The 14,971-nt window shown below is 44.0% G+C and overlaps 1 protein-coding gene across 4 annotated transcripts in view; it reads left to right on the top strand.

The window, feature by feature from the left end:
- LOC309398729 (ankyrin repeat and fibronectin type-III domain-containing protein 1-like) overlaps positions 1-14,971 on the top strand; it is a 284,451-nt gene that overhangs the window by 55,523 nt on the left and 213,957 nt on the right. For 2 of the 4 annotated variants that reach the window (XM_081965883.1, XM_081965880.1), the window contains exon 2: positions 663-905. The exons of the other annotated variants lie outside the window; for them this stretch is intronic. In XM_081965883.1, coding sequence (XP_081822009.1) covers positions 748-905 — 158 coding nt within the window. In that variant the 5' untranslated portion in view covers positions 663-747. The remainder of the gene's footprint in view (positions 1-662; positions 906-14,971) is intronic. 4 annotated transcript variants of the gene reach the window in all.

Below are 14,971 nucleotides of genomic sequence, written 5' to 3'. Positions count from 1 at the left end.
GTGTTTTCTTCCTTTCATGGGTTCTTAAAGGCAGCAGAGTCTTCTCCGCGTTCTCTGGCCCAGTGGGTTTTGCCAAAGTGGGAAAACTGTCTTTCCCAGCTTCCAAGCCAGTTTATTTTTTATTTTAAAAAAACAAAAACACCTTTGACTGTTGCACTGTAGTCCCTCCTTCCTACAGTCCATGCTAAAAAGCCACCCGCCTCCATTTTAATTAAACCCAGCTCCCCCACTCCACTTTCTTATGTAAATGCGCCTCTTTGCGCCAAAATCTTTTCTTTAGAGCTAGAACTGTGAAATGCATTTTGTCAGTGCCAAAAGCTTTTTTCTTCTTCTTCTTCTTTTTTTACCCACTCTGTGTGTGTGTGCACACGCGTGTGTGTGTGTGTGTGTGTGTGTGCCATGAGGATGCCCTTAATTAAGAATATCTCATTGCCTGGGTGTTGCTTTCGAGTCCCGCAGAAATCCATCTCAGATTGTAGCTTGTTCTGGCTAAACTCCTTGCATTTTTTTCTCCCTTCTCTCTCTCTGTCCATCTCTCTCTCTCTCTCTCTCTCTCTCTCTCTCCCTCCCTCCCTCCCTCCCTCCCTCCGTCTCTCTGTCTCTCTCTCTCTTTGTCTCTGTCTCTCTCTCTGTCTCTCTCTCCCCCCAACTCTATTCGACAGTCAGCCTTGGGTGACACATCTCGGGACTCTAAAGCAAACACGCTGGCTGTAGCCCATCACGGGGCGCCCAGGGTGATCGAGGCATATGTCCACACGCCGAAGATTGGACTGTGCTGGTGCCATGTCGTCTTTTGGGAAGCTGACCGAATACTTCACCCTCCGGAAATCCAGGAATGAATTCCGATCCGATCGGCGGAATAGCCGGAGGAGTGGCAGTTACTGCTGTAATCTCACCGAATGCAGGTAGCGGAGAAGTGCCAGGGGGTGGCTGGGTGGGGGTGGGGAGAAGGAAGAGAAATGCACCTTTCATGCTTTTTAAGGGCATGTGGGTGAGTGGTTTGGGTCGAAGGGACGAGTGGCAGGGAATGGGGTTACTCTTGCTATCTTTGCAAGCCTGTAAAAAAGCATGGAGCCTCTTGGGCTGCAGGTTTCAGAGTGTTATACAAGTTAGCGGTACCCAACCTATCTGTCTCCGCTGACTTCAGCGGTGGTCGCGGCGTGTATGTTGGGGAGAGGGGGTGGTTTCGTGCATGCCACTTAAATCCTGCCCATGTGCAAATGAAGCTTTGCGCCCTCGCTCGCCGGTTCCCGACAGGCTGCAGACCAGAACTAGCCCGTGGCCCAGGGGTACCAGAAGAGAATAACAAGAGTTGGAAGGGACCTTGCAGGTCATCTAATCCAACCCCTTGCCCAAGCGAGAGACCCTTACACCATTTCTGACAGATGGCAGTCCAGTCTCTTCTTCAAAGCTTCCAGGGATGAAGCTCCCACAAACCTCTGAAGGCAAACCGTTCCGTCACACGGTCATTAAGTGAATCTGGCTCTCTTCCCACCCGCCATTGACTCTGCTTGTCGAAGCCAATTGAGAAGGTGTCAAAGGACAATCCCGTGATCCTGGGATGCTGCAAAATGCTGGTTGCCCTGATCCCGTGACCATGCTGCGATGGTCATTAGTGCGAGGACCAATTGCAAATCACCTTTTTCAGTATCGTCGTATGTCGAGGACTACCATTGTGTTTTCCTATGCATGTATGCATTATTCCTTGTCTTTCTTCCACCCGGCAAACTATTTCATTGTCTTGTTTTCAGTGTTTCTCGACCTTGGTAACTTGAAGAGGAATGGACTTCAGCTCCCAGAATTCCCTAGCCAGCACTGAGTCATCATCCATTGCCAAGTGGCTGGGGAATTCTGGGAGTTGAAGTCCACCCATCTTCAAAGCTGCCAAGGATGAAAAAAAACACCAATCTTAAGGACTGAGAAATTCAGAAGGCTGGAAACGGGATTTAGCTGGCCTTTGATTCCACCTCTGGATGGGATTCACTGCTGTTGATTTCCTAATGATTTCCTAATGCTAAATCTAATGATTTAGCAAAGCAAGTGTCATGATTTTTTTGACGGCTCTAACCCCCAAAGGGTCGAGTCAAAATTCAAGATATAGGAGGAAGGCTAGTTTTCATTTTGCATCTCCTTGTGAAGCTGGATGTCCTGGAATATTCTGTGTTTCTCCGGGAAAAAAGACAGGTTCTTTACTTTTCTTTTGACCCTCGAAATAAGCGCTTGGCCTTATTTTCTGGGAGGTCTTATTGTTTTTGAGGTGCAGGAGGCGGCGAGCGTGGTCACCTCATGGCTGCTGCTGTCTTGCAATACTTTCAGTGGAGGGTTTATTTTTGGGGGAGGGCTTATTTTAGCCCATGCGCTCAAAAGCTCAATTGGGCTTATTATCCGGGGAGGTCTTATTTTCGGGAAAACAGGGTAACTTCAGATTAACCATGAAGGATGGCCAGAACTCATTAGGTTTGTATTTCACATCAAGCCACATCAGGTGGCTGCTAATGAGAGGCCTTGGGTAGAAGTCACCATGAAGTTGGGTGTGTTGTGTTGTTGGCATGATGACACAGCACTGTGATGTCACATCTCCCAACCGTTGGGGGTTATATAACCCGATTCAGAATTTTGACCGACGGGTTGAGTGGCAAATAACTTCTTATCCAGTGGCAACTGCATCTGAGCTTCAGCTAAGTGCAGTTTAACCATGAATGATGGCCAGAACTCATGAGTATTTCATATCAAGCCAGGAATCAAATAATAGAAAAGACTGCGTGGGCATTCAAGTCAATGTTGATCCCTAGGGACTGCCTGGACCAGGGGTCGGCAACCTTAAACACCCAAAGAGCCACAAAGGTCCTAACCGGAAGCTCCCCGTTCAATTCTGGAACCGACCGGAACTCCAGTTCCCCCACCGTAGAGTCTCCTCCTAGTGCGGCATCCTTTTTCCTCTACCTGTCCTAACCGAAAGCCCTATCAATTGTGGAATCTTACGTTGGGGGTAAACAGGGTACAACATCTGGGATCCCATCTCGCCTGCTTTCTTTGGCTTTGACTTCATACGGCTTGCAACCCTGGCTGCTTGCCATTCGGTAACCCGGGGTGTAGAGCAGAACTAACCATCCAGGCTCAACCAGCTGTAACGATGGTGAACTGATCTTTAAATTCAAAACCAGCATCCCCGTCCAGCCTTAAGGCAATTTTCACTTCAGTTTGAATTCTTGCTGCAGTGGACGTGAATGTAGGCTTTAGGCATGTTGCACATTCTTGTAGAGTTGTAGTTGCCTTCGTTTCCCAGTTTGGAAGATTTGAGGTGGGGGTTGACGACATTGAGACGGGGTGTTGGCTCTTCTGCTTCACTCTGAAGCCTGCCTATCTATCTATCTATCTATCTATCTATCTATCTATCTATCTATCTATCTATCTATCTATCTATCTATCTATCTATCTATCTACCTACCTACCTACCTACCTACCTACCTACCTACCTACCTACCTATCTACTTACCTACCTACCTACCTACCTACCTACCTACCTACCTACCTACCTACCTATGGGTCTCCCCCTAATCTCTCGTATATTGCTGATAAATGAAGCAAACTCCTTGTCCCGACAAAAAACTTTGATTAATTGACTGTGAATTCTGCTCCTTCACATCCAGCAAAGTCTTTCCAGGGAGGATTTACAGTCACAGACCTTATCTGGCTTGGAGAGCTGCCAGGCTGATCTCTGCAAAACTTGGCAAGGCGTCTCGGAGAGTCACGAACCAATTAAGCGAACTAATTGTCTCCTGCAAACTCCACTCCCCTTTCGCTCCTTTTTTATTCCCTATGGGAAGGGACATTCACTGTCCACCTGTGACTTTACTCCCAAGTCAACCCCTATTCTTTAGCTGTTCCCTTCATCTGGCAGCTCTGCGCATGCGCACACTGGGAACAGGCTCCAGCTGTTCCTCTGCTTCACTGATGCCTGACTCTGAAGGCAGCTGAGAACTGGCATACGGCCCTGGCCCCATCTCTGCCTCCGACACAGAGCCCTCATCAGAGCCTTCCCCAGATTCCAGGACTGGCCCACGTTCCTCCCCAACCTTCTCACTGTCCGAATCTTCTGCAAGCTCTTCTGGCCGCTGATGGGCCACAACAACAGTTGGGCCGAGTTTAACAGGGCAATTAGTGGTTTGAATGCCAGATTTAATACTTGTGATAATAACATGTGAATGTTCCTTGCCAAGTGAGTTGGAGTATTGTCCTATAGCTCAGATAAACTACTTAAATCAGAGTTGGACATCTATAGGCCTCCATACTGATTTAAGTTGGTTTACCTGTTTATTTTCCCCCCCCTTTGGTTCCGGGTTAATGTGTTGTGTGAAATCCGCCAATGGTGGTTTCATTCAGTAACTTGTGATTAAAATATGCCTTAGCATATTGTAAATGGACATGGTGGCTCAGTGGCTAAGACGCTGAGCTTATTGATCAGAAAAGTCGGCAGTTTGGCGGTTCAAATCCCTAGCGCTGCATAACGGGGTGAGCTCCCTTTACTTGTTTGCTTCTGCCAACCTAGCAATCCGAAAGCATGTTAAAAATGCAAGAAGAAAAATCGGAACCACCTTTGGTGGGAAGGTAACAGCATTCCAATACGCCTTTGGTGTTTAGTCATGCCGGCCACATGACCATGGAGACGTCTTGGGACAGCGCTGGCTCTTCGGCTTTGAAACAGAGATGAGCACCATCCCCTAGAGTCAGGAACGACTAGCACATATGTGAGAGAGGACCATTTATCTTTTATAAAGACTCGATGACAGGGAAAGAGGCAGGGGGCACCTCTAGTGCAGCAACCAACCGTTGCCAGGAGCTGCTGAAAAGATCAAAGTAAAAAGATAGATAAAAGCAACAGAGATTTATGGAGATAACCGATAACTGGGTCCCAAGCACAGTGGCTGGGATTCACACGTAAAGCCCCGAGTCTCGTTTTAATTAGCTTGGTTTGTGAGCGCCTATTGTGTGAACCCAATGTATTGTATTCAGTCAACAAACAGGGTTAAACAAGGCTATTAGAATGATGTATGCAATGTATAGGGATGCGGTGGCTCAGTGGCTAAGATGCTGAGCTTGTTGATCAGAAAGGTCAGTAGGTTGACAGTTAGAATCCCTAGTGCCGCATAACGGAGTGAGCTCCCGTTACTTGTCCCAGCTTCTGCCAACCTAGCAGTTCAAAAGCACGTTAAAATGCAAGTAGAAAAATAGGAACCACCTTTGGTGGGAAGGTAAGAGCGTTCCGTGTGCCTTCGGCGTTGAGTCATGCCGCCCACATGACCACGGAGACGTCTTCGGACAGTGCTGGCTCTTTGGCTTTAAAACGGAGGTGAGCACCGCCCCCTAGAGTTGGGAATGACTAGCACATATGTGCGAGGGGAACCTTTGCCGTTACCTTATGCCTTACTGGATCAATGCAACTATTCCTTCCCTTTTTTTATTTCGTCCCCCAAAAGTTCCTTCTTTTCCTCTCCTCTTTCATAAGCTCGTCGTTTTGGCATGGAAGATCCCAAACTAAAGCATAAGAAAGGGTTTCCTCTTCTGCAGAAGAATCGTAATTTGAAATCACGATTCGTATCGGAGGACGATGACATGCAAAAACCCCTAATGGGAATTTTGTTTGAATTGCTCAGTGTCAAAAGTGCGTCAGGAGCGGTAACAGATTAAACATTTCTCTGCATGCCTTGGAAGGCCACACGGACCTCATAAACACGCTGAAGCTATCGTATTACCCTGTTTCCCAGAATAGAAATGAAATTGCTCCTGTTAGTTATTTATGTGGCAGTTCCAAGTTAAAGATGTGCTTTACACTCTCTTGAGCTAAGGTTTCATTGGCAGTCCCGCAGAAATAAATTAATTCTATAAATATTGCTGAGGTGGCTGGATTACACGTATTTATCCCTTGTAATACAAAAGGGCTGCAGGTTGGGCTCAACTTACACAGCAGTAGGGACCATTTGAAGTACTGAAAAAGTTGACTTATGGCTGTTTTTCTACACTTATGACCACTGCACCATGGACATCTGATCAAAATTCAGAGAGGTGGCAACTGGATCATATTTATGATAGCTGCAGTGCCAATAGTCTAGTGAAGAGAAGGACCAGGGGAGACAGAATAGCAGTCTTCCAATATTTGAGGGGCTGCCACAGAGAGGAGGGGGTCCAGCTATTTTCCAAGGCCAGACAAGGAATAATGGATGGGAACTGAACAAGGAGAGATTCAACCTGGAAATAAGGAGGAATTTCCTGACAGTGAGAGCAATCAACCCAATGGAACAGAAGTTACCTTTGGAAGTTGTGGGAGCTTCATCCCTGGAAGTTTTCAAGAAGAGACCGGACTCCCGCCCATCAGAAATGGTGTAGGGTCTCCTACTTGGGCAGGGGGGGGGGTTGGACTAGATGACCTACAAGGTCCCTTCCAACTCTGTCAATCTGTCCTGGGATCATGAAATCCCCTTTTGCAACCTTCTGACAAGTAAACTCAATGGGAGAGCTAGATTCACTGAAGGACTATGTTACTAAACCAAAGTGACTCACCCAAGGTCGTAAAATGGGGCAAAATTCACTTAACAGCCGCCTTGCTTAGCAGCAGAAAATTTGGGCTAATGGTTGTCATAAGTCACGGCCTGCCAGTGTACACTTGAATTAGCCACCTTATTCTAGAATGTTCCACCTTCAGTCCTCTTGTAAGGTGAAAAGGAAGGGAATTATAGTTCTGGGACAGCTCTATTAATCTGAGCAAGGCTTTCTCGTATCCCCACGAGATTAAATCCTCTCTTTAAAACAAGCCAGGGAACAAATGTCTCACTTAGCAACCGAAATTTTGGGCTCAATTGTGGTCGTAAGTCAACCTGTACAAATGCGAATAAATTGAGCTGCCTCTTTTCCTTTCAGGACTAACTTTGGGTGCACTTCTGTTCATCAGTTGGGCTCATTACTCTGGCTTGGATGTTAATGTGATTTATATATATGTTTTTTCTTCTTTCCACTTTTAGTTTGTAAGGTACTATTTCAACCCAGTAGCTGTTTTTAAATTGAAATGAGCTGATGGCCTCACTAATACCTTTAGTGAACTCAGACGCTGTTTTTCCACTGGAATATAATCCATTCTTAGAAGGGAATAATGGATGGGCAGGTGGATTATTTATTTATTTTACAGCATGTAGATGCTACCCCCAATCCCCATCCTCAGCGTGGCTTACGTAAATAAAATAAGCACAATAAAATGGGTATTAAAAGAATGAAGCTTCCAGGGAAAGCTTCCTGTGTAACTGTGGGCCAGTCCAATCTCTCTTAGCTCAACGCAATATTTCTCAGCCTGGTCAGGTTGATGATGTGTGAACTTCAAATCCCAGAATGGCTGGCTGGGGAATTCTGGGAGTTGAAGTCCATCCATCTTGAAGCTGATAACATAACGGAGTGAGCTCCTTGATATTAAAGTACAGAGAGGGACGCGGTGGCTCAATAGCTAAGACACTGAGCTTGTCGAACTGAAAGGTCGGCAGTTTGGCGGTTCGAATCCCCAACATCGCGTAACGGAGTGAGCTCCCGTTACTTGTCCCAGCTTCTGCCAACCTAGCAGTTCGAAAGCAAGTAAAAATGCAAGTAGAAAAATAGGAACCACCTTCCTATGGGTGGGAAGGTAACAGCGTTCCGTGCGCCTTTGCTGTTTAGTCATGCCGGCCACATGACCACGGAGACGTCTTCGGACAGCGCTGGCTCTTCGGCTTTGAAACAGAGATGAGCACCGCCCCCTAGAGTCGGGAACGACTGGCACATATGTGCGAGGGGAACCTTTACCTTTTATAAAGACTCGATGACATGGAAAGAGGGAGCAACTGAGTCCTTTTGGCGTGATTTGTTTGCTTTTGGCCGATATGCATATCAAACAAGCCAATTGTGCCGTATCAACAGATTACCGTTAAACAAACCCGTGGTTTAATGAGCTGCATGGATTCAGCTAGGTTTTTTTTTAAAAGGAAAATTGTAAGCTTTTTATTGCCTCGTTTCCCCGTGTCACTGTTCACACGGCAATCTTACTTTTTTGCTTTGAGAATCACGCTGTTCAAAGGAAGAACTGTCCATGTTGACCTTGGTCATCCATCCTTTGTTTAATGCAAGCGCGGTACTTTTCTGGAACTTACGACATATAGATTCCTCTTGTTGACAGCTTTTCCCAGACAGAGCGCGTTCTATTTTAGCATAGAGTGACTGTGTCATGGGAGGAAGTGACATTTCACTGTAGCTGTTTCATTGAGCTGCTTAAGCTTTGCATATCAAGCACCAAAGCCTCGACTTCTCTTTGTATGTGTGTGCTCGGAGCCTTGATTCTGGATCGTGGAGATACATTGCTCAGGCTTTAGAAGCCCATTGTGATGGAAGCAGAGGCTTTGGGAGGCCTGTTTCCAGCTGGGCTTCCAGAAATGTCCTCCCTTCATTGAAATTATATTGTAAGTTTTTATTTAAAAATACCTGAAGAGGTAACAATAATCCTAAATAACAAATTTAGGATTATTGCACTCAACGTGTAGTCCTCAATAGATATTGTGGGCCGCCGCTGACATAGCTGGCAGCAGAGTCAGACAGTGAGGAGGTTGGGGAGGAACATGGGTCAGTCCTGGGGGTTGAGGAAAGCTAAGACGAGGGCTCTGCGTCTGAGGCAGAGAAGGAGCCAGGGTCACCAACAGTTATGAGCTGCCTTCAGAGTCAGACATCAATGAGGCAGACGAACAGCTGGAGCATGTTCCCAGTGTGCGCATGCGCAGAGCTGTCAGACGAAGGGAACAGCTAAAGAACAGGGGTCGACTTGGGAGTAAGGCCACAGGTGGACAGTGAATGGCCCCTCCCAGAGGAAATAAAAGAGGAGCGAAAGGGGAGTGGAGTTTGCAGGAGACAATTAGTTCGCTTAATTGGTTTGTGACTCTCCGAGACTCCTTGCCCAAGCTGTGTAAATATCGGCCTGGCAGCTCTCCAAACCAGAGAAGGTCTGTGACTGTAAATCCTCCCTTGAAAGACTTCGTTGGGTGTGAAGGAGCAGAATTCACAGTCAATTAATAAAAGGGATTTTTGTTGGGATAAGGAGTTTGATTCATGCTCTAGGGAAGTCCAGCTCAGAACACCCAAATTCAAAAGTCAATTTCCTGAGAGCCCATGGTGATTTTTAAAGAAAGCCTTGAGTTGGTCCTCAACAGAAAAATCAGGTTGAGGAAAGGAATTTTACTACGGTAATGAATGGCCTCCCCTCTTGCACCAATTGCAAAAGAAGTCCCGGGGAACCAAATTAAACTTCATTTAGGTTTTTTTTTTAAAAAAATAAATACTTCGCTTTTCAATCAATGAGGTGGAGATAAGATGAATTGTAGCGTGTTCGTTTAGGAGAAAATCAGAAAGATCTCGTTTCTGGAATGCAATTGTGGCCTGGATTGAATACTAAACCATAATATCCTGTGGTTTGGTTTGATTCCTATGTCTGCGGGAACACAAATATTAAGTCTCATATAATCCATGGATTATGATTTGATGTTCTGTGTAAACCCAACCATTTATGGTCTATGAAGTAAGTCTTTGTTTTACTTTGCTATATTATGAGGCCCAAAGTGGCTAAGGCTGAGCTTGTCGATCAGAAAGGTCGCCAGTTTGGCGGTTCGAATCCCTAGCACCGCATAATGGAGTGAGCTCCCGTTACTTGTCCCACTTTCTGCCAACCGAGCAGTTTGAAAGCATTTAAAAATGCAAGTAGAAAAATAGGGACCACCTTTGGTGGGAAGGTAACAGTGTTCTGGGTGCCTTCGGTGTTGAGTCATGCCGGCCACATGACCATGGAGACGTCTTTGGACAGCGCTGGCTCTTCGTCTTTGAAACGGAGATGAGCACTGCCCCCTAGAGTCGGGAACGATTAACACATACGTGCGAAGGCTACCTTTACCTTTATTATGAGGCCATTTATTAACTTCCTTGGAAGAGATTCTGCAATGTAGGCCTTGAATGATATATTCTGGATTCCTATATCATTTTCTCTCTTTTTTTGTAATACATTTTTATTTTATTTTATAACATACAAAAAATTCCAATTTCAATTGAACAGTGTGTTGCCTGGGTACAATTGTTTTAGGAAATGATAATCAAAGTGTTTGATAATATTCATTGCATTAGTATCAATTACAATAAGATTAATAATAATAATAACAACCACCATAATATTTGTTTAACCGGTTTAACATACCTTCCTTATATCACTGATCTTTCTATATATTTCCCTGTTTCTAACTCTTGTTTTGGTCAGCTAAACATTGATAAAAAAAGTCATTGTTTTCTGATCTATAGCCATAAGGCAGACATTCTGAAGGGGCGATTACAAATTGTATTAAACAAATAAGTCACACACACACACACACACACACACACACACACACAAATACATGGCTTTAAAAGAGGACTGTGATACTACAATTCCAATCAGGACAATTTACTCTTCTTCTTCTCCTCTCCTCTTCCTCCTCCTTCTTCTTCCTCCTCCTCCTCCTCCTCCTCCTCCTCCTCCTTTCTCCTCCTCCTCCTTCTCCTCCTCCTTCCTCCTCCTCCTCCTCCTCCTCCTCCTCCTCCTCCTCCTCCTCCTCCTCCTCCTTCTTTCTCCTCCTCCTCCTCCTCCTCCTCCTCCTCCTCCTCCTCCTCCTCCTCCTTTCTCCTCCTCCTCCTCCTTCTCCTCCTCCTTCCTCCTCCTCCTTCCTCCTCCTCCTCCTCCTCCTCCTCCTCCTCCTCCTCCTCCTCCTCCTCCTCCTCCTCCTCCTTGGAAATATAATGTATTTGGGACTTCCCATCATGAAACTTGGATATCTTCTACAAATCGGTCCTACCTCTTCTTTTATAGGAATTTTTTCCCCACTGGGTAACAGTCTGACCTGCTTTAATTATGATAATTTTCACTTTTGACTGTGTCTAAATATAAACCGCAGCCTTAGAATCATACAGCTGCGGAGAGAGAGAGAGAGAGAGAGAGAGAGAGAGAGAGAGAGAGAGAGAGAGAGAGAGAGAGAGAGAGAGAGAGAGAGAGAGAGAGAGAGAGAGAGAGAGAGAGAGAATCTTCCATGCAAAGGTTTCTTCCATAACTCCGAGAACGGGGATTAAAATTTGGATGATTTGGGGAAACTGGCAAGTGGCTGTATCTCTTCAGTTCTGCATTAAATCAGTGAAGATTAACTTGAGTGTTTTCCCCCCCCCCCCTTCTTGCTCTGACTAAATCTTGTAAAATTGCCTACGGCTAAATGCTTAATAACCTCGCGCTGAGCATATTCTGAATGTATTGAAAATATTAATCACTTTGAGTTGAGCTAATTTTCAATTCTATCCTAGCCTAGTTACGCATGTTTATTATCTCATATGAAACCAAGAGCCAGTTTGGTCTAGTGGTTAAGGACACCCAGGCTAGAAAACAGGTGAGTTCTAGTCCCGCCTTAGCTGTGAAAGCCGGTTGGATGACTTTGGGCCAATCACCAGGAGACGATCCTGCCTCAGGTGTGATTAAAACTCAGAGTCACGTCATCACCCTTTGCGACCTCCTGACAGGTAAAGACCAAGGAGAAGCCTCATTCGCTTAAAAACGGTGGCACAAAAGGCCATAAAACGGGGACAAAACTCACTTCACAGCTGTCTTGCTTAGCAACAGAAATTTAGGTCTCCATTGTGGTCATAAGTCGGGGACCTACCTGTTTAAAAGAAATGGGTAAAACTCACAGCCAACCACCCCTTCCCCAAAAGGAAAAAAGAACTAGAAGTTACACCAGCAAACAACAACAACCAAACATGAATTTAAATCAAATCAGATTTGGTTCTGTCTGTCTGTCTGTCTGTCTGTCTGTCTGTCTGTCTGTCTGTCTGTCTGGATAGATAGATAGATAGATAGATAGATAGATAGATAGATAGATAGATAGATAGATAGATAGATGATAGACTATCTATCTATATCTATCTATCTATCTATCTATCTATCTATATCTATCTATCTATCTACTGTCAGATAGATAGATAGACAGATGATAGATAGACAATGGATGGATGGATGGATGGATGGATCGGCGGATGGATAGATAGATAGATAGATAGATAGATAGATGATAGACTATCTATCTATCTATCTATCTATCTATCTATCTATCTATCTATCTACCTACTGTCAGATAGATAGATAGACAGATGATAGATAGACAATGGATGGATGGATGGATGGATGGATGGGCGGATGGATAGATAGATAGATAGATAGATAGATAGATAGATAGATAGATAGATAGATAGATGATAGATGGATGATGGATGGATAAACCAAACTAGCTCAATATTGGCTTGTTTCATATTCTCTGAAGCATTCTTTTAAAACGACCCACTGAACAAGCCAAAATTGTGTTTGCCCAAAATGCTAAGTCAGAAATCTGGATTTATAAGTTTTTTTTAAAAAAAAAAAACCCTGTAAGAAAAGCTTTTCTCCCCTCTCTTATTGACTTCCAGCCAGTTCTACTGGTTTACAAAGTGAAATTGTTCTTAAAGCCGCCATGTGGGAAAATATTTTGATGGTGCCCAAGGTCATTAGATGCCGCCGTTGTTTTTGATACTCAAATGGAAAACTATCGGCCAAATCATGGTTGTAATTTGTTATTCAGCGAGACGTTTTAGAGTAATGCACAATTATCCTCTTAGTAGGCAATTGGAATGGGAAGTCTGCAGGTCTTCAGGGAAATTAAGCACAATGCGTGGCTGGAGAAAAGTTGGGGCTTTTTCTAGAGGGGAAAAAAAATCTTTGATGTGATTCCTTCCAAGTCTATTTGGTGCTCAACCCACCCACCGTTTCCTTGCTGAGTCAAAGCTGGGTGGGTGGAACTGGCTGTCACTCTGTTTTGCATGCAGGTAGAAAGAAGGAAGCAATTTTTCAAGCCGGGATGTAAATATTACAAATTCTATTAGAGACTTGTGGCTGCGATATATTTTCTGAATGTCACAGCTTCATGAGGAAAGGGGAAAGTATATAAATGAGCTACAGGCTTTCCCTCCCAAGTCGCGTGCTCAGGGCTAAAAGAGTTTGGAGGAAGGTGGTGGTGGAAAGTTCAAACCACGTTCAGAAATCCCCAGATTTAATAATATCTGGTGTGCTGGAAGGAATCCCGTCTGAAACCTTCAGAGGCAAGCTGGACAGTGGTTGCATTCGTCTCATTCACGAAGTCACATTGCGTTCAGTTTTAGGCTGTTTGGAATATAATGCCAACCAGACTTCCTCACTCATAAATCTGGATTTCTGACTTTGCATTACGGATAAGTGCAGTACAGTGGATTGTTGAGTGGACTATCTTAAAGGAATGGCTCAGAAGATATGGTCAATATTGAGCTAGATGTACCAAATCTGAGTTGGTCTGTCTGTCTGCCTTTCTGTCCATGCATCCATGCATCCATCCATGCATCCATCCATGCTGCACACGGCTGGCTCCTTTTTCAATGGTTGTCTACTAGGGTTGGATTAGAAGATCTCCAAGGTCCCTTCCACCTCTCTTATACTGAACTTGATTTCTTGAAATCTGTCATTGGAAATGGGAGGAGGATAGTGTGACTTTCAGGGAAACACTGCAATTTTAGCAGATAAAGGAGGGGAAAGCTTTGGTTTGAATTGGGCAGACCAGTGAGACAAATTGAGAAAAAGATTGGTCCGCTCAGTACTTTAGAAAGCACGAAAAGCACAGATTAACCAAAGAGGGGAACTGATGACCAGCAGAAGAGGAGATTAAAATCACCAGACAGTTTTTTTTTGGACAATCGAGAGATTAGGATTTGTTTCCCGCTAAGGCCAAAGAACGAAATGTTTGTACCTCATGATCCTTAATTAAAAGGAGTCGTCAGAGAAAGCCTACCCTTGCGTTTGAATTTCTCTGGCGTTGCGCAACAAAGTTAATACCTGTTGTAAAAGAACACTTTACAACAGGATAGGAATGAATCTGCTCTTGTTGCTGACTTTAAAAATGTAAACTTGGGAACTGTGAGTTGAGTGAAAGCCAAAGATTGTACAGTAGAGGGAAAATTGGTTATTCTCAAAGATCTAATGGCAAGTTTGGCCCAAGTTCACCCTGCTGGATTTCATGGCTAAAGAAGGACTAGAACTAGAATAGAATGGGAATAAGTATGGAATGGAAATGAGGCTGGGATAGGATAGGAATAAAAATAAGAATAGAATAGAGAATAGAATAGAAATAAGAATAGAATAGAAATAGGAATAGGAATAGGAATAGAAATAGAAATAGAAATAGAAATAAGAATAGAATAGAATAAGAATAAGAATGAAGAAGAAGAAGAAGAAGAAGAAGAAGAAGAAGAAGAAGAAGAAGAAGAAGAAGAAGAAGAAAAAGAAGAAGAAGAAGTAGAAGAAGAAGAAGAATAGAGAATAGAATAGAATAGAAATAAGAATGGTATGGAATGGAAATGAGGCTGGGATAGGATAGGAATAAAAATAAGAATAGAACAGAGAATAGAATAGAATAGAAATAAGAATAGAATAGAAATAGGAATAGGAATAGAAATAGAAATAAGAAAAGAATAGAGTAGAATAGAATAAGAATAGAGAATAGAATAGAAATAAGAATGGAATGGAATGGAAATGAGGATAGGATAGGATAGGAATAATCCTATCACACATTTATCACACATTCATTGCTTATCCTTCCCTCTTTCTGGGAGGGGGAGAGAGGGAAGAAGCCCCAGAATTAAAGACAGAAGGTTCTTAAAGGGCCCTTTCTGTTTAATTAATAATTCTGGCTGCCATTTGTATAAATATCAAGATACGTTTGAATCGGCAAAAGCGTTTATTTGATCTTGAGCCTGGGTTTGTTTGTAACATGATTCCTTTGATGTTAGTGCACGATAAAAGGGTTCTCTGAAAGTATTCTGTAATTGCAGCCAGAGAAGGCTGAGGAGAGCT

This window comes from Natrix helvetica (assembly GCF_964273705.1).
Source record: "Natrix helvetica genome assembly, chromosome: 13".
Taxonomy (NCBI): domain Eukaryota; kingdom Metazoa; phylum Chordata; class Lepidosauria; order Squamata; family Natricidae; genus Natrix; species Natrix helvetica.
Note: the sequence above shows the minus strand (reverse complement) of the source record. Positions and strands in the feature narration are given on the sequence as shown.